Source organism: Nasonia vitripennis, assembly GCF_009193385.2.
Source record: "Nasonia vitripennis strain AsymCx chromosome 3 unlocalized genomic scaffold, Nvit_psr_1.1 chr3_random0009, whole genome shotgun sequence".
In the NCBI taxonomy this organism is placed as follows: domain Eukaryota; kingdom Metazoa; phylum Arthropoda; class Insecta; order Hymenoptera; family Pteromalidae; genus Nasonia; species Nasonia vitripennis.
Window position 1 is genome coordinate 1,513,560 of NW_022279629.1, and position 25,354 is coordinate 1,538,913.

The 25,354-nt window shown below is 34.2% G+C and overlaps 1 protein-coding gene and 1 long non-coding RNA gene across 8 annotated transcripts in view; one reads left to right on the plus strand and one right to left on the minus strand.

Moving 5' to 3' along the window:
* The window catches only part of LOC107981437 (protein unc-13 homolog A), an 893,220-nt gene that overhangs the window by 13,329 nt on the left and 854,537 nt on the right, over positions 1-25,354 (plus strand). For 5 of the 7 annotated variants that reach the window (XM_031927059.2, XM_031927063.2, XM_032601854.1 and 2 more), the window contains exon 2: positions 19,290-19,319. The exons of the other annotated variants lie outside the window; for them this stretch is intronic. In XM_031927059.2, the coding sequence (XP_031782919.1) occupies positions 19,290-19,319 (30 nt within the window). The remainder of the gene's footprint in view (positions 1-19,289; positions 19,320-25,354) is intronic. 7 annotated transcript variants of the gene reach the window in all.
* Positions 2,505-5,456, minus strand: LOC107982129. Its single transcript, XR_001729702.3, has 4 exons — positions 5,228-5,456; positions 4,579-5,114; positions 4,054-4,458; positions 2,505-3,546 (listed from the first exon to the last, which is right to left on the minus strand). It is a non-coding gene; the product is annotated as an uncharacterized LOC107982129 (long non-coding RNA).

Sequence of the window (25,354 nt, forward strand, 5' to 3'; positions counted from 1 at the left end):
TGTGATGATGTGAGTTTCATCTACACCTTTATGTCTAGCGTAATCGATACAATAAAATATATTTTTTTCATTATTGATTTTTTTTTAATATTCTTTTATTTAGTTTGTTAATATCTTCACTAGCAAAAAACGCTCGCTTTGCTCGCAATTAACAAATTAATTGTGATGATATGTAAGGGGATGTCGTCCCAAAAAACACTGTTTTTCTATTACATAAAACTTTTTGAATAAAGTTTGCTAATGAAAAACCGAGTCTGTAGCGCCGTAGTGTTAAGTTTAACGAATCGTTCTACCGAAATAAAAATTCAATCGGACTGTCTGTTTTTCTAGAAGTTTGAAAATACAAAATACTCCGTGGTGGATTTGCGAAGCTTTTGCGCTTACATCCCCTTAATTATTTGACGTGTCATTATTAAATATACTGTTTAATATTAGTTGTACACTCGATGGTAGTTAATTCTTGTTGAACGTTTTTGGAATGCTCCAATAAGATTGCCAGATTGATAAATTCTAACCAATCAAAAGCACGACTTCGGAAACGTTTCATAAGAATTAATTACCGTCGAGTATAAATAAATATATTCAATACAGCAAAACATTCTATAAAAGTAGTTATAGCTAGTATACAGGACCGGCTTTAAAATTATAGAATACTAGACTTGGCGCAGTGCGCTACGCGCACTATAGTAGACTATTAATTCATTGATTTATTAAATGAAATATAAATGCTTGATTAATATTTTTAATATTTGCTTTCTATCACGGAAATATATCAAACTTACAATATATGATTCATTTCGCGCTCATATAAATTTCAAAATTGCCGCGGTTTCGTCGCCTTTTACATTTTTAAAAGTTAATTTTTTGAGATTTTAGTCCTTTTTAGTAAATTTTTTTTTGGTATTTCATATTTCTCCTAAAAATAAAATATAAGCATCTTTAGCACCTTCTGACCATCTAAACACCAAAACCAAGTGCGAACTACCTATACCTCGTCATTGGCCACCCTGTACACCTAGACGTCGTTCCCGTATGATTCATTTACCTAGACACCAAATACCACGGAGCGTACCACCTAGATCTCGTCATCGGTCACACTCTACATCTAGACACCGCCGAATTAGAGAGAGAGAGAGAGAGAGAGAGAGAGAGAGAGAGAGAGAGAGAGAGAGAGAGAGAGAGAGAGAGAGAGAGAGAGAGAGCGGGTTCCCCTACCACAGCATGATGTCACTCCTCGCTGTGGCGCCAGACATCTATCCTACTATTACCTCTGAGCAGGTGTATTGTTTGTCTGGCCCATAGCGAGGGGTATACTACTACCGTCAAGAGCATAGATCATTTATGAATTCGCATAGTCGATCAAGACGGATATATTGTAGATTTTCGAGACGAAACTATTACGATACTGCATCTAAAGCCAACGTAATGGAAATAATTCATAATAGCAAAGTTGGTAAAAACTTTATAAGCAAAGCAACATGTCGCTCGGTTATCAGTCATCGGCAAAACGCCAAAGCACTAACACGGCAAAACATTCACTTCCTAACAAGCCTGAATTTGCGAGTCATCGCTCCTGGTGAAAAATGAATTGCATACTATTCTGCTGTTTAACAATAATAGACGAGATTTTAAACATGCAGTCACCAGTAAGCTCTCATGAGCCATCAGCCCTATACGGTTTCATCTCACAACAACAGTGACGAGATTCGTATCGCCATTCAATATTAAGATTTGAGTCTCTTACCATCACGTAGTTTGCTACACATTTATGGTAAATTAGCAAAACTAGATGGCATTGCTTTAGCATATACTAAGTTTGTAAACAACGCTATCTGTCACCTGTTCGAAAGGATCAGATATGAAGTTAATGCTGTAAAAATCTATAAGTGTAAAAATATTAGTTTGACTACAGTCATTAATGTCCGAATTTCATAGAATCTCCAGCAAAGATTAATAATCGAAAATGAAGGCTGGTTGGATATTAAAGAAAGTTAATCGCTAACCAATGCCTCCGGCTATTTTGACGTCAACATACCACTGAGTATGATATTCGGGTTTGTTATTATTATTCAGACGTTTACTCTTGCGGAGGTTGTCGCTACTTTTAAAGTCTATAAATTAGATTTGACAGAAATTAAATGCTCATGTTTTGTGTCGTAGCATCCAATACGGATGAAATTCGACTTACGAGTACACGATTCTTCCGATCTCGACAAAAATGTGTGGACTGTAAAGACATCCAACTAATTAGATAAACCATGCTTCGTAATCGGATGATTTCAAGCCAATCGTTAGAAACAGCAAACTAAGAATGCCAGTCAAGTCGGCCATTGCATTATAAGCTTTTCCTAAACTCGCAATAATAACCACACATCAATTTGAATGTTAAGTTATCCGTTGAATAATCAAGGGAGAGGATGTTCTAATAAAGGGTCAATATTATTTATATTATGTAAAGAGTTATTCATTTATTCTTTTAATAAATATTTGTAAGCGATGCTGGATCTCAGCCTACAGGAGATGGAGTGGACTGCACACATACTCTTCGACAGCCTGGGGCTCATGGACTACTAGGTATGGTGGAGACCGGAGCAAGCAGTGAGTACTACCATTCGCACGTTACTCAGTTGAGAGCCAGATCATTAATATGCTCTGCTGCTGGCTCCGGGGCTCCTTATATACCCGAGTTTCTCCCTCTCCCCTGTGTTACATGCGCGTACGCCATCTACCCGCGCATAGGTAGACTATTTACATTTGGCTCCTAGCGCCACTCGGTCGGTAACTTGCCTACGCCAGGCAAGTTATCTGTTGCTGTTCTCTTATCCCTGGGCTGGGCCTGCCGTCACACTATAGGAATACAATAATCTCTACGAACTCGTAGAGATCTATTCCTATAGTTTAAAATAATACTATTGCATTTATAAATAAAATATAGCAGAAGACAGACCAAAATAATATAAAATATTACTTAAGTTGCCAGAATAACTCTCATTTTTATTGCATGTACAAGTTTGATGTGATTCTCTGTTAATTTTGGACATACTCTAAGATTACTTTGAATATCATGATAATACAGAGCTTCATAAAAAGCCCACTTCACAGAATCACCATTGACCTAAGTTGTACAAGTATTTTAAATGAAAATAATTAATGCAGCTGTAATGAAAGAAATCACCTAACATAAAATTGTTAAAATTTTGAAAAGCGTTTACCTTCAAACTTTTTTTTGCTTTAATCTGTTTCTTATACATTTTATAAGATGAGGAGCATCGGAGAAAGCAAAAACTTTTCTTTTATCGTCAAATGTATTTCGGAAAAATTTTTGACATCATCAATATTCCCAGATATTCCAAAGCTTCTCCACATACTTCTATTTGTAGTAGCACCGTCGCACACAATACAGTGCACTTTACCTCCAGCTTTTTCTATTTCTATTATAGCTTGTATAACTAGAGCAGATAAAAAAAAATTGTTTTTGTAATCCCCTTAGATCCAAACATACCAACTGGTTTCGAAAAGTCAAATATAACGATGAAAACATAAACACTGAAATTAGAAAAGTTACAAATTTATAGAGAACGATTTATTTAACCTTAAAAATACTTACTACAGAACTTTGAATGAGTCTAAAAGTCAATCGAAAATTCGAATTTTGTACCACTATATGGCAGACGTTAAAATGTTAATTCGTTTATAACAAATAATAAACATTCAATAAAAGCAAACCACGAGATAGTTGCCCTCAGTTATGTAATAATCAACATTTCAGTAAGTTTTAAATGCACACGATCATATGACAATTATTATTCAAAGATTTCTCTACGAAATATTGTTGCATTAAATATAAATTTCGTTACATGATAGATAATCACAGAAATGAGGGTAATTATATTGTGTTTTTTTTTTGTTATTTGATTATTATCATTTGTTATAAATAAATGAACTATTTTTTCGGCTGCTATTTTGTGCCATGAAATTGGAATTTTTAATTGACTTTTGCAACCCCTTCAGTGAAACTTTAACGTGATCTATATTAACAGAATGTTACATTACCTAAAGCATGGTCTGCTTGTTCACTTATACTTTATTCTCCAATTTCATTATTTCCATGGTTTACTAATCCATCAAATGTTAACGTGTTGGCGTTAACTTCGATGCTAGATCGGACTGAAACTTCGTCAAAGGACAACATTCTATTTCTTGCAATTTCAGGCAAATTTTGCATCTTCTTTTTAAAAATTTAGCATCGAATCCGCGACCTGTATTCGAGAAGCGCAAATATTTTTTAATTGTAGATTTTGCTGGCAAAGGTAAAATGCCATTATCCTTTAGCATATTATACGCTGCAGAACTTCTAATGTACAGTAGCATACACAGTAAAATGCATTCATGCGTGTACCGACGACTTTTTGCATTGGAAACTTTACCAGCAACTAAACATTCGTTAATTAAGGTTACCTGTAATAAGACATACATAAATAATTAAAAAATTACAGTTAGCAGTTGCATTACGTTCAATAAAGAAAATTAATGAAAATACTATATGTTCAGTATAATATATAAAAATTATGTCTATACCTGATTTTCTGTTAGATTAGGCGACAGCGTCTTCAACTTCTCAATAAAATTTATTTGCTGGACATTCTGAATTCGTGCATGTACCTTATTCAATTCTTTTGTGAGGTCACGCAGTTTACGCTCTTTTTGTGTAAGACGCTGTTTAATTACACGTTTATTATTGCACATTTTTTAAAAGTATTTTTTACAGTTTTAGTAGCATATCTATTTGTGCGCAGTTTTTTAATTTTTTGTCGATGCTGATTCTGCGATAAAAGTTTATATAATGTCGTGCAATATGAGCAGACAGTTCCAGTACTCAGAAGTATTGGGCATTTATTATGCTTCCTCTTTCATCATCTTTATATGCAGTTCCAACATTAACATTTTTGAAGTAATTTATTGATGGTCCTCCTTGACAAGAATTTAAAGTATCGATCTCGTTCAAAAAAATTTTGGAAATCCTGAATAGTTTCAGGTTTCCTTTCAAAGAAATTTGTATCGATATTTTTTTTTATAAATTCTTATCTGGAGTCTGGAATCGCTTAAACAATAACCTACAATTAAAAAGAAATAAAAGTAGAATGTCTGAATTTGTGAGTATTGTAGTGTAAGTGAAAAAATTAATAGAAAAGATAACCGAATTTGTTCTGTATCATTTGGCATTTACCTGCTTTTTAAAAATAGGGATAACATTGCCACTTTCAGATGGGCTGGGTATTGTATCGATCATCAAATATATTATTATTTTCTTTTTAATAGAGTGACTTGACGCCCATTGAAAATTTGGATATTGAATGCTGTCTTTTTCTTGTACAAGCAAAAAATACAATCCTTCTGTTGCTTCATGCACTTCTTCATTAGATGTATTTACATTTGCTGATGGTGCATCCTACAAAGTAAACGATACTACAGATCATTTAGTGTTGATGTCCTTGAATTTTATGTGTATATAAACATTTAAAAAAAATTAACTTTCAAAAAAGTAAAAGGTTAGGCGAGTTTAATATATTCCGCAACGAAATTACTGATAAAAAGAAATAAGATCAATCAACCAAAGTCAAGTTTATTATATAAAAAAATTGACTTTTAAAAAAGTAAAAGGTCAGGCGAGTTTGATATATTCCGCAACCAAATTACAAATAAAAAAAATGTAGCTGTCTCGGGGACAGCTGATAGAAGTGAATACTGAATTAGGTGTGTTGTAGACTTCCTTTTTTTTATATAGGTGAAATAATAAAAATATGTTTATCGTTATTCATACATTATTTTATTTCTTACAAACTTTATTTATCTATGGTAGAATGACAGGTATCTTCATTTTTTAATTCAATAAAAGAAACAATTGGTTTGTGGTAACTAAAGTATGATATAAATGTTTTAGAATCGATTTTATATAAAAATCTTGGAAATACTGCATCTAATGTTGTGCTATACTTAGTAGTTGATTGTTGCGCATCATTATTCATGTCTAATTGAAATTTATCTTTGAGGAATGTAATTAATGGTTTTGCACTTTCGTCAGCAAAGTTAACATTAAAATCTCCTGCTAATATCAGTGGCATTTCATGATCATTTGCACCAAGCTCCCGTGATCCTACTTGAGTGTATACAAGTAGTGATCTATGGATAAATTGAATTATGTCTGTAATGCTTTGATTGGGTGAAATGTAAATCGCAGCCATGATACATATTTGACCGTCTTCTAAAACGCAGTGAGCAGAACATATTTCAGCTATTTCTGTTTACGTATAACTGACGCTTAGACGCGGGATAGCATTATTTCAGTTTATGCTAGGTAGAGAAAGCCGAGCGCGTGGGGACGCGGGATAGCATTGTCCAGAGTATAGCGTGTAGTAGAGAAGTATAGTGTGTAGAGAACGCCGAGAGCGCTGAAAGCCAACAGAAAGATGCGGTAAGGAGAGCGCGGTGGAGGGGAGAGAGATAGAGAGAAGGAGAGCGTGGTGAAGGGAGAGATGCGCGCAGTGCATATACCTTGCGCGGTGGAGGGGAGAGTGAGAGAGAGAGAGTTGCCCCTGCTTCCCCTCCTGCCGTTCGGTAACTTCGTGACGGTCGGTTTTTTCTCGATTCACTCCCCGGTAAAATTGTGTACCTAGCGAGCCTATAGAAGTATTCACTTCAAAAATAATTGAAATCAATCAAACAAAGTCAAGTTAATTATATTTAATCATAATAAAGCCAAAAATGATTCTGTTCAATTAAGGGCACTTAACTTACAAGGAAAGGTACCCAACCCGAACTCACCGATTTTGATGATTTTCATATATGTTGTAGAACATAAAAAAATAAGAGACACGTATTTTTTTTATCGGCTAATTTTCACTTTTAAGGGGTAAAAACCTCCCCTAAAGTTAACCCCCAAAAAGCGTTTTTTTTAAATATCTCGGCTTAAAATTAATATTTTTCAATGAAACAAATTGGAGGTTATTTCTTACAAAAAGAGCAAGTATTTCATGGTGATTTGAAGAGTAAGAGTAGCATCCCCTATTTTTTAGGGGTTGAAAACATGTATTTTTTGGCATAATTTTATAATAAAAATGTTTAAACCGACTAAAAAAAATTGGAAAAAATGTTTAAACATCCTTAATAACAAAATTTAGTTGACGTCTTTCGGTGTTTTCATAAATATTACCCCTAAGGGGGTAAACCACCCCTAACACAAAATAACTGTAAATATGTAATTCAATACATAATATTTCGTAGAAAGTTTGTATATAGAGGTTTTCGAGGTCGCTGATTACAAATCTGTTATCAGATTTTGAAAATTCAAAATGGCGGAACCAATAGGACGGAAATATCGAAAAAAAATTTTATATAATAAAAAAGTTTTAAACGACTAAAAAAATTTGTAAACATCTATAATAAACAAATTAAGTTTTTCGATTTTTTCATAGATACTACCCTTTAGGGGGTAAACCACCCCTAACACAAAATAACTATAAGTATACTTCAATCCATAATATTTTGTAGAAGGTTTGTATATAAGGGTTTTCGAGATCGCTCTTTGCAAATCTGATATCAGATTTTGAAAATTCAAAATGGCGGAACCAATGTGGTGGACGAAAATGTCGAAAAAAAAATTTAACTTTCATAAAAACTTGTTATAAATGTGTTATCTTTGTAGCCTGTACATGTGAACTAAAGAGCCTTAAACCCTAAACCCCTAAAGAACAAATAGGCTAAATGGTTGTGCTTTTTAACCAAACCACCTCAAATTCCTAAATTCCTAAAACAAGAAAATTCTGTGTGTGAAGCAGTTTTATAATTTCCGTAGAAATTGTTATCAGAATGTTATTGAAATTCCTTTATTGTAAATTCAACTTATAATGTATTTTTGTTTATAATATTAGAGTATAATAATAATCTACAATCTTTTATCTTTTGCCATAGTGCATTTTTTGTATTGAGCATAAAATATATTATTTTACGATGTTTTTACAATAATGGTAGTCCTCATAAAAGTGTTTAAAGCACAATGCTTTTTTGCACCAACCACATCGTACAATTGCAATGTTTGTGCACCCTTCTATTTCACAATGTGTTGCACAAGACTTTCCAAAACTGAAATCTATAGGATTATCAAATTTATCTGGTTTTTCATTGACGTAACCGCTTTTATACCAGGAATATTTAAACAAATCTATATATCTCGGTGAAGACAGTTGGTTGTGAACCAATGATTGAAGTTTAATTATATTATTTCTCACATGTAAATTCATATCATGATCCATTAACATTACATTATCAGAAAATGTTCGGACAAAGTTTTTCCAAATACGGAATCCATAGACATCAAGTGGTTGTATTTTTCCTGTGGTTCCAGTTGGAATTTTTTTATGTTAATAATTTTATTTTGTGGCATTGTTTCTTCTATAACTTTGTCACAATGACCACTCCAAGAATCAAGTAATAGTATTTTGTGATGGCCTACATAGGGATAAAATATTTTTTCCAACCAGATTTTGAAGTGATCTGCAATTAAACGACTTACTAATTAACTGATTAACGATATTACAATGTAAAAATTGTTATTAGTTCCCTTACTTGTTGTTAATTTTCCAGATTTGGATGCTTCCACGTACACGTTTTCTGGTCTAAATATGTTTTGTTCTACAATAGGGCCAAACTTGCCACTTGGTTCCTTTAAAACAAGAAATAGCGGTGACAACAGTTGTCCAGTAGCTGATATTAGTGGCTGTATAGTATAACTATGCGTTGTTGCTGAAATTGACTGTACCAGACAGTGCACTTGCTTTTCTCCTTCTACTGCTAATGTTCTTCCAGAATGCATTTCTAGCTGAAATCCGCTCTGATCTGTATTATACAAATTTTCGAGTCCAATCCTTGGTATACACGATTTAACGTCATCGATAAATGCTTCAGCTTTAGCCGTAAGTTCTGCACTACTTTCTAGTGTTTTTCTTGTTATGAACTTTTTTATTTTCCTAGAAACTATTCGGTGTGCTTGCTTAAATTTGAGTAACCAATGTTTAGAAGCTTTGAATCTAATATCATCAAAACCAATTTCTTTTTTAGCTTGTAAGGCCCATCGAATTATATCTTCATCATGGATAATTGAACCACTGTCGAGAGCTGCTTGAAAATTATCCAGGGTATACTGACAAATTTGTGCTACTTTTTCTCTATACGTGCCACCTTTATTAATTGAATGAGCCCAACGACGTAGCTGACTAATAGATGATACTTTTTTGAATCTGTTTTGCACTGTTTTGAGACTTAAATTTTGCTTCGTTTTGCTACTTCTCCAAAATTCGACAGCTCTTTTTTTGTATTCAAAATCTAGTTCTTCATTATCTGCTGTACATTGATTTGTTGGTGCTATATCCGGATCAGGAAAATGATGTTGCACTTCATCTTCAATTATTTCCACATTATGGTCTTTATACTCTTCTTGAAAATCCAAAGAGTCATCAGTAATCATTTCTACATCGTCGAAATCATGTGTTGCATCTATTAAAATTTCTTTTATTTTTTCGGCCAACTCTGTTTCGTGATAATTCGTGACACTATCTGGTATGTTTAACGCTTGAAAGTATGCTAATAATAAGTTTAGAACGTTTAACGGATTAATTTTCATTTTTCAATCTAAAATGAAAACAAGCGGTAAAATTTATACAAGCTGTGTTTTTGCATGTAAGGCACGACTGCTACATTTCTACTAGAATAAAACGAGTGAATGTAAATTGAATCAAATCATTAATTTATGCATTGGAGAAGAATTCTCGTTCCACTTTGTGATGTTCGGAAAACTCTATTTTTGGTTTTATTCAACTTTTATTCACTTTGAAATTGAATAATGTAAATCTATATAAAATCACTAAAGAAAATTTTCTACAACTGTATGATACCACTGACAAACAAAAAAACGTACTATTCGTACTTTCCGGCATCGAACTAGAATACCCACAAAACTCACTCACTGCCTAAAAGATAACACAGGCAGCTGAGGTAAACACTCGATGAAAACAATCTAAAAAAAGAACATACTGATTCGCACATATTGTCAACAACTTTTATGAGTGAAAGACATTTATCTGTGGAATTATCATTGAATGTACGATAACATTCATTAAACTAATGAATGCATGTAAAATTCCCTTTCAATAACAACGTGTTCTTTAATTGCAAATGAAGTTCGAGTATTAATATTCTTTTATGTATTTTTACCAATAACAAAAATTATCATAGTAATATAATAATAATAATAATAAGAAGAAGAATAAGCATAATTGCAATAGCAATAATAACAGTAATACTGATAATAGCAATGATAATGAAAAATAATAATAATAATTAGAATAATATTTATTATTAAATTTAGATTTTTTGATAAATTCATTAAATCGTATCAAATAGTATTATTATGGAATTCCAGACTGTAAATATTTTACTATAGATACAATAATCATTACTTCGAGAATTCATCTAAAAAACGTTTGGCTTACGAAATAATTGTAACAATGAAAAACTCCCAAGTTTGACAACATTAAATTTTATTACAAAACGCAAAAGAGTTTGATAAACTAATTTTATTAACCTATGTTTTTTCATTTGCAAAAAAGTGTGGACTTTTTGAATTTATAAAATTATATAATTATGCAATTTATGAAATACTTTATAATTTATGAAATTACTTTTGAAATTATGCTAATTTATAAAAGCAGAAAAATAAATAATCTTTGATTGAAACATAAAACGAGACGTTATTTGTTACATACAAAATGATAGAATAAAATATCGGTAATATGTCTATACTCGTGTCTACGGTAAAGCATAGGCCTTCGGCTTGTCTGGAGGTTAGGGGTTTGGAGTCGTTTGGTTAAAATGCACAACCATTTAGCCTATTTGTTCTTTAGGGGTTCAGGGTTTAAGGCTCTTTAGTTCACATGTACAGGCTACAAAGATCACACATTTGTAAACAAGTTTTTTTGAAAGTTAAAATTTTTTTTCGATATTTCCGTCCACCATATTGGATCCGCCATTTTGAATTTTCAAAATCTGATTTTGTAATCAGCGACCTCGAAAACCTCTATATACAAACCTTCTACAAAATATTATGGATTGAAGTATACTTATAGTTATTTTGTGTTAGGGGTGGTTTACCCCCCTAAGGGGAAGTATCTATGAAAAAACCGAAAAACTTAATTTGTTTATTATAGATGTTTACAAATTTTTTCCAAATTTTTTAGTCGTTTAAAACTTTTTTATTATATAAAATTTTTTTTCGATATTTCCGTCCGCCATATTGGATCCGCCATTTTGAATTTTCAAAATCTGATATATTTGTAATCAGCGACCTCGAAAACCACTATATACAAACTTTCTACGAAATATTATGTATTGAATTACATATTTACAGTTATTTTGTGTTAGGGGTGGTTTACCTCCTTAGGGGTAATATTTATGAAAACACCGAAAGACGTCAACTAAATTTTGTTATTAAGGATGTTTAAACATTTTTTCCAATTTTTTTTAGTCGGTTTAAACATTTTTATTATAAAATTATGCCAAAAAATATATGTTTTCAACCCCTAAAAAATAGGGGATGCTACTCTTACTCTTCAAATCACCATGAAATACTTACTCTTTTTGTAAGAAATAACCTCCAATTTGTTTCATTGAAAAATATTAATTTTAAGCCGAGATATTTAAAAAAAACGCTTTTTGGGGATTAACTTTAGGGGAGGTTTTTACCCCTTAAAAGTGAAAATTAGCCGATAAAAAAAAATACGTGTCTCTTATTTTTTTATGTTCTACAACATATATGAAAATCATCAAAATCGGTGAGTTCGGGTTGGGTACCTTTCCTTGTAAGTTAAGTGCCCTTAATTGAACAGAACAATTTTTGGCTTTATTATGATTAAATATAATTAACTTGACTTTGTTTGATTGATTTCAGTTCTTTTTTATTTGTAATTTGGTTGCGGAATATATCAAACTCGCCTGACCTTTTAGTTTTTTAAAAGTCAATTTTTTTAGAGATTTCAGTCCTTTTAAGTAATTTTTTTCCGTATTTCATATTTGTCCTAAAAATAAAATATAAGCATCTTTAGCACCTTTATTAACATGAAAACACATTGTTTTGTAGCAAAATATTGGTATAGTGGCTATGATTGATAATGTATGTTAAAAAAATTTAGATAGGTGTAAATTTTCGCTGTCAACGAATATTATTATTACACTAAGACACAAAAAACTACGAAGCACACCACCCAGACTTCGTTATTGGCCACCTTGTACACCTAGACACCGCCCTCGAATGATTTTTACACCTAGACACAAGAAAACCTCGGTGCACAACACCTAGACGTCGTCATCCCGGCTACCCTGGCTACCGCTACCGCGCCACTTGATATTAAATAGAAAATAAATGAAATCATATTTGTAGTCCCGCTGGTCGGTATATGTGTGATCACATCAGTAATCCCATTGGTCTGTATAAGTATGTGGGAATGCAATATGTGTGGCTAAATTCACGGTCTTAACACTTGCCGTGTGTAGCAAACTTCATGGTCTGAACATTTGGGCTGAAGAATACCAAACGGATTTTAGCATTTTTGTTCAGACATGTTTGTTTAATGTAAAAAAAGCTGCTTTCTTGTCAATATTTCAATTGGAAATCATAGTCATACAAATATAATTATACGCCAAAAAATTTAGATACAATAATGTAAATATTTGTATTTATTGGCTAAATTCACGGTCTTAACACTTGCCGTGTGTAGCAAACTTCATGGTCTGAACATTTGGGCTGAAGAATCCCAAACGGATTTTAGCATTTTTGTTCAGACATGCTTGTTTATTGTAAAAAAGCTGCTTTCTTGTCAATATTTCAATTGGAAATCATAATCATACAAATATAATTATACGCCAAAAACTTTAGATACAATAATGTAAATATTTGTAGTTATTGAATTGAAAATTTGAAAACCCAATATAGTAGTAAATAGTGTCGCGGCCGCCACAGGCTTCTCAAACTCGCCTTCGTGGCGCTACTGCGCCAATTGATGAATGTACACATAAGTACCTACACATTTGGAAATTGTTGTTCCTATACTTGTCTTGGATGCGCGTAGAGGAAGGTAGAGCCGGGTTAAAATAACTTCTCCGAGGATGTTGCGAATCGAGAAAGTAACTTTATTTACAGCGCCTAATTAGGCCTAAGATTACAATGCGACTAGAATGTTCGGCGGCCGAGCCCAGAATGACGAACAGGTGCGCGCTACCTGCTCGCCACGGTGTGGCGTCGGCCTGGTGGCGCTCTCGGCTCGATGACGGCCAGACTCGTTACGAGAAGTCGGGTCTGGGCTGGAGCGTCTGTTTGCGCCGGCGCCGATGCTGACCAGCGCTAACCGCCACACACATACCGTTCGATGTAACTTTGAATATCCCGCCCGTCGGCCATGACACTTCCCATGTATTTCTTATATATGAAGTGTCATAGCCGACGGGTGGGATATTTGAAGCTGTATGTATCGGTGTGTACGCACATCATTGCAAATATCGCTTAACTATGATACACATTGCTTATCAAATTACAAAAAATTCAATATATATTTCATTGCTTACTTCAACAAAATTCTCATTTAAACCAGATTCATGTCTGTTTAAATTTGATTATGATGGCATATCCTGCAACATAGAAAAAATATTATTTAATTTAATGTGTACATATACATCTATACATACTAATAATTAAAATTAGTGTTAATTTAAAGGAAGTCATAAAGTCAATTAAAAATTCAAAATTTGTGTTATAATAAAGGGGAAAAAATTTGCGTTTATAACAAATAATTACTGTTAAAAAATTAAAATCCACCATATATGCCTTCCTTTATACAATTATGTATTATTTTACAGTTGAAAATGTTATACAACAATCGCAATGAATATCTACAGCTTCATGAATGCTGGCTCTTCGCACGATTTAATCAACTTTTTTGATGGCTCCAAACATTTGTCATGTTCGCACGGTAATACTCCTGGCTTCAGCCTGGGTCTTAATAACTTAACGTTAATTTGAAATATGATAGTACTCACTTAATTATTTATGCATGAAATGTAAAATTTGCAGATATTCTACATATCATTTTAAGTGCTCCGCAAAATAAAATTCTTCGTTTCAAATTAGATTTACTACAAGAACTGTGTTTATTTCAGCACAGTCTCAAACAGAAATGTCGCGTATTTCAAAATTACGTAAAAATGTGAAACTTCGTATTAGATACCATAATTTTATTCACTTAGAAAAAAAAAGGATTTCTGATAACCTTGTAAACGAACAGTTTTTCGTTTTTAAATAAAGTAAGAGACAACGAATTTCTTCATGATAATTAAAACATGCAATAAATTGGCAAGCTGTGCCCTTAACTTGATTATACATTACAATAATAATCTTAAATTAATAAAATTTGATTAAATAAATACGTTTCTTGAAGTACAAAAAAAAAATTTCGAGAGCTGGATTCGAACTCGAGCATAACGAACGATCGCGCAGCGCCTTAGCCACCACAGCCACTGACATGGTTTCTTACATAATGTTGAAAGTTGCATATGATCATCGCCCCCCCCCCCCGGGGGCTTTTATTTTAATTGAGTTTAAGTTTGAGTTCAAGTTTAAGTTTAAGCTTATAAGATAACCGTTTTCTGTTTCATTAAAATAAAAATTTGGTTGATTTAATGTGTTTGTTTAAGTAAGAAAATTAAAAAAAATCTGAAAGCTGGATTCGAATCCCAGCATAAGAAACGTTAGCGCGGTGCCTTAGCCACCACAGCCACCGACATCGTTATTAATACGATGTTGAAAGTTGCATATGATCATCGCCCCCCTGTGGGGGCTTTTATTGTACTTGGGTTTAATTTCGAGCTAAAGTTTAAGCCTGAGCTTGGGAGTTTTGTTTAGTACAAATATTACATGTATTGTCGATAATGTTTGCGCTATGTAGCATGGCATAGGGAATTCATGAGTTAGGGTTAGTAAATAATGCAGTACTTGCAAATAATAACTTTTGTTATAATATTAATATAACCCTAGTGGAAATGGATTGTGTGCCAAAGTTTGTCAAAGTGTGCCAAAGTGTGCCAAAGTGTGCCATAGTGTGCCATAGTGTGCCAAAGTATAATAAAGTGTGCCATGCTGTGCCATACCGTGCCAAACTGTGCTATACTGTGCCATACTTTGTCAAAAAAGAGATGTTTGTTTCCGAAAAACCCATGTGTGTCAAAGTGTGCCAAAGTGTGCCAAAGTGCAGCGAATTTCCGAATTTGAACACTTTGGCACACTTTGGCACACTTTGACACACTTTAGCATACTTTGGCACACTTTGGCACACCCAATTATTTCCGCTAGGGAATTTGCACCTATATGATATCCATCAAGTAACCCATTGGATATTCACGTTTTCTGTAACATCATTTCAATAAACTAATTCGTGTTAGATATATGGATAAAATATACATTTTATTAGATAAAATTACATGATATAAATCTTTTATTGTTGGAAAAAGGCAGATGTAAACAAAAACAGGAAAAATTCGAACGCATTTCTGTCGCGCGCCAACAGGCACGACAGAAACTGTTGTGTATTAACACACACACACAAGCAAGGCGGACCGCGTCGGTGAGTAGCATACTTACACAAACGCACGTGTTTAAGCGCTGACTGTAGGTGTGTATCATCTAGTTCACTGTTTCTGTGGCGCCACCACGAGGAGCTGAAGCAAAGGGCTTCTATAAGCATCACAGTAATTCGGTGGTGGGGAAAGGAAAGTCGGTCCACCTCTTTATTTTACACCGTGGTTTTGGAGGAGCTGGCCATACTATTTCTCGAGAAAAACGCTGAGCCTATTGTACTCTTGTTCCAAGAACCATTTCCTCTGTGTAAGTTTACTCATAGGTATAAGCGTGAGAACTTATGGCTTGAACTTTATCATTACGGATTGAGCTGAAAGTCAGGTGATCACGAGTACACTAAAATAGCAAATACTATTTGAGACGTACTTAAGGACGCCAGCAAAATTTTTATAATTGGTGATTCAAATTAGAAGAAGCTCGAACGTCTCAATGTTAAAGCTACCGACATCACTGATTGCGGCTTTCCATCTATTGATCATCCAAAATTAGTCACCATATGCACGAATCATAATGAAGCACACAGAGCCACCTGCGCATGACAGAACGTCAGACTCATGAGGCAGAATTACTTGGATCACGTGTTCATGGAGTGGGATAACATCTCATCTGACGTAGCATAAATACCCGTGAAACTGCTCATTCAAGTTATATAATCAAGATGTGTTCAAAACAAAGCAGCTCCGGATACGTGCAGCTACCAAAAGACGATAAAACAAAAAAGGATTCTTAGTCATCCTCCTCCTCTAAATGGCAAGAATATTTGCAAAAGAATTCAAAGCAAACAAATTCTCCACCTAAACAAAATGGCTACAAAAGTTGTAAGTGGCGCACTTGAAATAAAGGTTACAATAGTTAAGTAGCTAAGGTGACAGGCTCAAGATTGAAAAATCCTTAGTTAATATCCCACTGACTTAAATTTTTTCATTCTCACATATAATAGTCATTTAAAAAAGCCTATAATTAGAATTACCAATAAACCATTTAAAATTGACATGTAGTAGATAAGTGTTGTAACGAGCGCCGAGACCGTTCAGATATCACGTGCTCGAATGTCGCGCGACTAGACTAGCAGATGACGTTGGCGACCGAAGCTGCCGACAGCCAGTGCCACCAAGCACCTGGCTCAGCTTCGTCTCGAGTAAGCAAGACCACCGCGCGTCCTCTTGTGTAAGCGCGCGCGATCTTGTAAGTAATTCTTTGCTTTCAATAATATATTTCACATAGTTTCATTCTACTTTCATGCTCGTGATCGACGCTGGAATTCCCGTTACGGCTTATAGGGATGATTCAACTCTTACCTCATAAAAAGTACCGATGGGTAAGTTGGCAAGATGCTCGGCTAATGACCGAAAGTCATTCATCAAAAAACAAAGAGATCTGCAAACTTTTGGACAATGAACCATCCAAAACCTATATATTAAATTATGTATCAAAAACTGCCTCATACATTAGCAGGCAGATATACTGTATATTAAAAGAATATTTTATATATTGAACCTATAAATTTAGTTGGAGGAAGCCACGTGCCAATGAATTGGCAGCGGTTTTTTTCACCATGTTACAGTAAAAAAAGGAAAATTAGACTTGGTGGCTTAAAATCCACTTTGCAGAAGCTTAGATACTGGCGTATACCTACACGCGCGCGGGGGGTAAGGGTAAACATTTTGAAAAATAAAATTTAGAAAGGGTAAAGATTAGAAATTCAAAATTTATAAACTGAGATTATGAAATGAAAAAATTTATAAAACAAAAATGTTGAATTGAAATATTGCGAAAGGTGATATTTTTAGTTAGAATATTGCAAAAGCGATATTTTTAGAAATTTTCAAAATTATACCTTTCCAATATTCTGGGACTTAAAATTTTACCTTTCGTTATAATTCAATTCGTAATTTTTGCCTTTCAAATATTTTTTTTTACAAAATTTTTACCCTCACCCACGCGCGCGCGCGCACACACACACACACACACACACTGTAACGGGGCGTTCAGCGGATGATCACCTCGAGAAGGTTCTTTACCCGTTCGGCTTTCCCTCGATGACGGCCGGGTGATAGCGAGCAGACGTTAGCCGCTATGTGCAGCACTATCACCAGTGCTATGGCCCGTCGATGCTCGCTACAAATGCGTGGCGCGCGCGGAGCACCACGCTTTCCTCCGCGTATCCGTTGGTAAACGGCAGATCAGGATAATCGGAAATGAGGCTAGGAAAGAACACGCACGTGTAGATGAAAATAATAAAATATATTGTCAAGGTCAAAGTAGTTCAATACAAAGTTACAGGTTAAGGAGGGCGACGCTTGCACGCGCGAATGCGAGAGGAACGCGCGCGGTTTTACAGGCGTAGCTGGGCTGAAGATTCGGTGGCGACGAATCTCGGCCTTCGGCGCCTTCCTCCCGGGTATCAAAAGAATCCTGCTACTAACTCACTTGCTGGTTAAACGCTTGTTTGCTCGTCCTCGCAACCGGTTACGGCTCCCCAGGAATAGAGGTTGGCTGCTCTTGCTTTGGAGGTGTCCCTCCAGTCACTCGAAGCACGATGAAACACTCTTGTGCGCCGGGTGCGGTTAAGCGGTTCACGGATTTCTGACGGTTTTCGTTGCGTAGATCTATTCACGGCCGAAGCAAAATCAAGTCTGCCCGCGCGATCGTCCTCTTGCGGAAAAATCCCTTGTCAGCGCCAGCTACTGACGTCGTCTGCTAGAGCGTCTCGTCCTAGACGCGCGACATACGTGCGCGCGAGATTCAAAATCTCAGCGCTCGTCAAAACACGTACAACCATACAGACATTTTCCAAAAACACTATTTTTCGACTTAAAATACTTCAAAACACACTTCCAATATGTTTTTAGACAAACTCTGAAAATCACTGTCACAAAGCTTCCTTAGGAAAGAAGCAATAAGAATATTTGCGAGCAGAAGCGATGGTTGTATCTAGAACTAAAAATTCTTAACCTTTCTACCCCAAGCGCCTCGAGTTTTCATATACAGTAATAAATATTCTTTAAGATGAAAACTCTTGAGCATTCATGTTTTAGATATTATTCTTGTATTTTTATATTTTTTAATAACAACTCGTAGCCCGTAGAGTACACCTTTTACAATTTAGAAACCAGACATGACTTTGATATGACATATATACTATTGTCACGTGTGTACACACGTCACAGGTTTCTAATTACTATAAGAAGAGGAGTAGAAGACGAGTTGCAAGCCAGAGGATCTCGGTTCAAGCCCGGGGTCTGTCACTTTTTCGTTGCACTCTTCACTCGTAACACTATCTCGATAATACAACTAATAAAACAGAATATACTAATTATTGAACAAACAGCGTTGTCACAATAGTAAATGATGCAGCAAATAGTTTATTTTCAATCTAGTGGATGCAATCTCACTGAATTAAAAATGCAAGAAACAGACGATATGCCATGTTCCTACCCGACAAACTCATTTTTGTTCAAACGTTTTACAACAATATAAGTTACAATAATATTATTTTATATATAAAATCATGATAAATTATAAATAATGGTGAAATATTTTTTGTTTATTTCAGTAAAAAAGGCACAATTTTCAGGGATTCAGGGTACGTATCACAAATAAATCAAAATAATTGATGATATATTATAGAGTTTGATATTTTAAAGACATCGATGTTGAAACTTTTTAAGATAATGTATATTGCAAATCTCAGGTGAGATCTTAAACAAGATCTGATGCTAGAATCTGATAGAATAAGTTTTCGCTCATTATAGGTTTAAAAACTGTTCTAAGTCAAATGATAACTATTTTTCAAAAATTTTGAAAGATTTTACCTCGATTTGTCTTAAATCAAAATGTGTTCCCTGGTAGAAACGTTGGAAACTTATTCAGTATCTGCTAGTCAAATTCAAATGGTTTGGCTAACAGTTTAACCAACAGTTACTCTAAATTACGGCTTAATACGTCACATTACAGGGGCTCGGTTGGTAAACGAGTAGTCAAATTGAAAATAATTTAAAAAAGAATTTTTATTGATTGTAGTTATTTAAATTACTTATATGATACAGTAGATCGTAAAAGGAGTTCAAATAAGATTAAGAAAAAGATTTTTTTTATTAAAAATGCCATATTTACGTTTTTTTATAGGATTTTAAGGTTAAATTCATTTAAAATATACCATCTATCAAAAATTTAAATTAAAGAACATGATGAGGGATATATGTAATTTAAATAAATAAAACAAGATTGTATACAAATAAATATTCAAACTGTAATTATTTTTTTATTCATTACATTTGAGATCATAAGAAATAATATATTGCATAGGTTCAGCGTAGTAAAAAATAGTAGCTATACACTAAGAGTGAGAAATTTTAATTCTTTGTTTGGTCCCAACCTTTTGAATTTGAGCGCACATCACTCAAACATGATAAAGTCCTTGTCTGTGAACGGCAACTTTTTTTCTTCCCTGGCTGATGTCATCACAACTGCAAAATTAAAAGAAATTATAATAATCATTATTTGCATGGATTTTACAGACTAAATGAAGTGCATATAGTTTTACTTAATTTCCATAAGTTTAAAAAACTGTAAGGGCTTCATTTGATCCTTTGGATTCTCGTTATTTCTTGATTTCCTGGTTGCAGCAAAACCCATTGCAAGACCTTTAGTCATGAACTGCTTTATCATATTTAGATATGATTTAGAGATGACAAGGTTTTTGTCAAGAGAGGATTTCAAAAAATTACACTAAAAGAAAAACAAGATTATAGTTCAATTTACTTACAATATCATTTTGGAGATATTTGTTCGTCTTCAGGCTTTCATCAAATTCAGAAAATGCCTTCTTATCATCATTGTTTATCAAGCATATATAAGTAGAAGATTGATCTTGCGACTCTCGCATGCCCTGTACCTCTTTGCGTATAATAATTAGTTCAGATAATACAGCCACCCTGAATTCTGTAAATAAATCAAACCAACTTACATAAGTATAACAAACTTACGTGTACAATATAAGTGTATGATGTGTCAATCTTACCTTTTTCTGATAGAATATTAACGTGAGAGAGATCTATTATTGGTAAAGATGCTATGTGCCTTGAAGCATGTTGTGCTGAAGCCGTGTGCTCAACCCTTCTGGGTCTCTTCGCTGTTGGTAGTTCTATATCCTGATCTTGTGAAGGAGTATCATCTGAAGAAGTTTTATCGTCCATTTCATTATCAACATACTGTTTTATGTAGCTTTCATCAAAGTTGACAGATGCAGTTGATGTTGATGCTCCTGTAAGTTTGATTATAAGTATCATCAAAAATAATTTAGAGAATAATGAGCCAAGTATTTGTTAGAAATTTGAGTTATATATGTTTCTCTTACCTTGATTAATAGAATCTGAAGCTGACTTATTTTTTGCATCTGATACGTGCTTTTTCTGAGATGCAATGTCTTTTGTTGCTATATTCTGATTATTATCAGAAAGATTATCTTTATTTTTGTCGACTCATGGTTTATCACTGCTATCAGCATCAGATTCATCGAAAGTACCTGTTGAAATAATGAAAATGTAATATTCATACAATTATTATTTACATTTCAAGCATTGAATTATATTTACCACTGTGTGTACTGTTGCGAGAACCAAAATTAGCTTTCATCTTCTCCAAATCATTCTGAAGCTGTCTTCTTTTAACATCTTCTGCCATGTGTATCTTCAAAGCTCCTTCATCACTCGCACTCAGACAATGTTCCTCGGTCTTCAATATTTTAAATGTTTCAAGAGCTTCAGCATATGTTCTCGCTCGACCTTTGATGTCAATTGTGTTCTCTTTCCAATTTTCTGAAGGAACTGCAAGAGTTTGCACTAGGTCATGCAGCAAGCTTCAGTCTTCTGGGTTTGATGAGGATGATGGGTATTTGACTGTGCATCCGCCCTTTTGTTTTGAAAAGCCTATCCACTTGGTAGGCACTTCTCTGGTGTCCAGGTATCCATTTCTCTGGTTACACTTGGTCGTCCTTTTTTGATAAAGTTCACAAGAGAGAAGTCATAAAGTGTATCTTTCTCCGTTACACTTTCAGACTTACACTCACTCTCACTCATGACTGTTTCCTGTACTCTGTTAAGCAAACAGTTAATTTGTAACTAATAATTAAATTCACAATTATATTATAATACTATATTTTAAAATGTTCTAAAATTTGTAGAACTTTAAGGTTATATACAGTTTGAAACTTTGTTGTCTAACTAATAATTTATCACTTCAAAACACTTACTCACTAACTAAAAGCAACTTGGTATAAAGTTTTAACAACTATAGTATTTTATTTTTATTTTTTATCAATTAACACAACACTGTGGTTTTAGCTGTCATAACTGTAGTATGATACAGGCTATGTTCTTTAAGGTTAGGTTAGAATAACATGAAAAATTCAATTTGAAATTGGACAAGAATTTTCAGAAGTCACAATAAGGAAAAATACAATATTAATAACTGAAAATTATAAATACCTTATTGACAAGAATTTGAAGTAACCGGGGACACTTATACCAATTTTATAATGTAGAAAAGGCATAACAAACTGTCTTTTTTTCTGATGTTGAGAGAGACATTAAATTTGATGAATTTTTTAGAAATATGATTTATTGGAGCAACTAAATCATCAGATGATAGTTTCTTGATTTTCCAAATATTTAATAAACTTGAATTTGAAGGTACTTCAACTTTATTAAGGTAGGTTTTGTATCTAAAACATATAATATTATCTGAACTATGAAATGCTATAATCTGTGCGATATTTTTATTTTCTAAAGGCACTGTGTTTTTCACTTTTAGCAACGTGCTACAAAGTTCTGTCAAACGTAATACAAGCTAGACTCACTCCATTCGCGGAAGATATAGTAGGAGATTATCAGTGCGGATTTCGGCGCAACAGATCGACGAGCGATCAAATGTTTACCATAAGACAGTTGTTAGAGAAAAAGTGGGAATTTTGCGAAACCATACACCAACTATTTATAGATTTTAAAAAAGCGTACGACTCTATTAAGCGAAGCAAAATGTATCAAATTCTAGTACTTCTCGGTGTACCGAAAAAACTCGTGAGATTAATTCAAATATGTCTGAACGGAAGCACGGGAAAGGTCCGAGTAGGCGGTAATGTATCAGAACCCTTCATGATACGCGATGGTTTAAAACAAGGGGATGGGCTCTCTACGGTGCTGTTCAACTTAACGTTAGAGTATGCCGTTAGAAAAATGCAGGTTAGCCAGCTGGGCGCAACGCTTAATGGAACAACGCAGATACTAGGCTACGCAGATGATTTGGATATACTGGGGGATTGTAGGGAAACGGTAGCAAGAAACGCGGAAATCCTCATAAAAGCGGTGGGGTATACAGGGTTAGAAGTGAGTGAATCAAAAACAAAGTACATGATTGTGGATAAGCTAGGCATCTGTAGAGGGGAGGAAGATCTCAGAGTTGGGAATTTTACTTTTGAAAAGGTTAGCGAATTCAGGTATCTGGGTACGACCATAAATGATAGAAACGAGATTAATGTCGAAATAAATAAGAGACTCCATTCGGGTAATGCTTGCTTCTACGCCGTGAGTAATTTACTTAAGTCGAGGCTGTTGTCTAAAAACGTTAAAATAAGAATATACAGGACAATAATACTGCCGGTGGTTCTGTACGGGTGCGAAACGTGGGCTCTCACTAAGCAGGCGGATAACCGTTTTAGGGTATTTGAAAATAAAGTCTTGCGAAAAATATACGGGCCGAAGAAAGATGAGGAAACCGGGGAATGGAGGAGACTACACAATGATGAGTTACACAATCTGTACACGTCACCAAATATTAACAGAATAATAAAATCGCGCAGATTGGGATGGGCAGGGCACGTAGCGAGAATGGGAGACGACCGTACGGCAGCGCGTGTCATGAAGGGCAGGCCGATGGTAACGCGACCTCTAGGTAGACCTAGACGTAGATGGGAGGACAACATAAAAGCGGATCTAGTAGAAATAGGACGGGTGGGTGTCGATCGGAGAGGTGCATCTTGGGTGGGGTTGACACAAGATCACAAGATAGGGCAGCGTGGAAGGCTTGCGTAGATGAGGCGATGAACTTTCGAGTTCCAAATGCCATGTAAAAATAAAAAAAAAAAGGCACTGTGTAATTTGGGTGGACCGTCGACAATATAATTCCTTTATATTTGATTTTCATAATTTGTTTCTTCTGTTCCTTTAAAATTTCTATATCTTCTGGTATTTTTACCACTTCACTACCCTGTTAAAAATAAATACATATTTTTTGTATGTATCTTTAGTACGTACTAAAAACATGTAATTTGCCTGGTAATACGTATTAAAAATATGTACCGATTTGGGACTGACTATTTTAAATATATTAAATATAAATATAAGTATTTGATGTGGCCATAAATGGAAGTACCATAAGGATAATAACACCATTTATGGCCACATCAAATACTTATATTTATATTTAATATATTTAAAATAGTCAGTCCCAAATCGGTACATATTTTTAATACGTATTACCAGGCAAATTACTAGTTTTTAGTACGTACTAAAGATACATACAAAAAATATGTATTTATTTTTAACAGGGTAGAGTGCTTTTCAAGTTCAAATATTCTTTTTGCGTACTGGAAACCAAGTGCTTTGGTGATCTTAGAAGACTTGTCATTTTACCAAGGTATGACTCGAAAGGGAATGCACTAATTTCTTGGTTCAATTGAGTACTTTCAATATCATCAGCAACGTGTATCAGATTGTGAACATTTAAAGATATAAATGTAGGTCCATAAATAGTTGCAGCCTCGTCTACAAATTTTGTTAGATTTTGTCTTGCTTCTTGCATAAAAGGAAGTGGATCTCTCTCTGATAACAATCTGCATGATATCGAAAATAACAAGAAGTGGTTGTAAACTTCCTTGGATACCAACTTCTTTAGTAAATAATACCCGCGTACAGAAAGAAAAACTTGAACTTCACAGCTTTATAGTTGATATAATCTTTTGTTGGTCGCATCTTCCTGGGAAATTATTCTGGTTTGTCCTTTTGAATTTCTACTGATCGTCGATTCAATTCATCTTTCAAAGCTGAACTTAAGCAAAATTTATGTTTTGATGTAGACTTCAATAAATATTCCAATATCATGTTAGTGCATCCAAGATATATCAAATGCATTGGATCTAATATAAATTGGTCGAGCATGTTGATTGGTGGATGTATTAAAATTAATAATGAGGGGCCTGTATGATGATCCGGATCTTGAAATGATCTGAAGTCATCGTCAGTTTTTGTTTCAGCATCACTTTGAAGGAATACAGTCACTTTATTAACTTTCTCGCCGATCACTTTGCATCTTTCACATGCTTTGAATGCACCATGACTAACAGAACATCTAATGAATGACCTAGCCGGCGTGTCACAGCTGAAAAATTTTATTCTAACTTCCAAGTGGCTTTTATCGATTTTAACACTAGATACTTGTAAAACATTGATTTCTTGAACAAACTGATCTAAATATTCAGCAGCGTTCTTTGATTTTCCATGGCCAGCAAAGACTGAAGCACTGAACGGTTCGTAAATATTCTTCTTTGAATAAACTTGACACAAA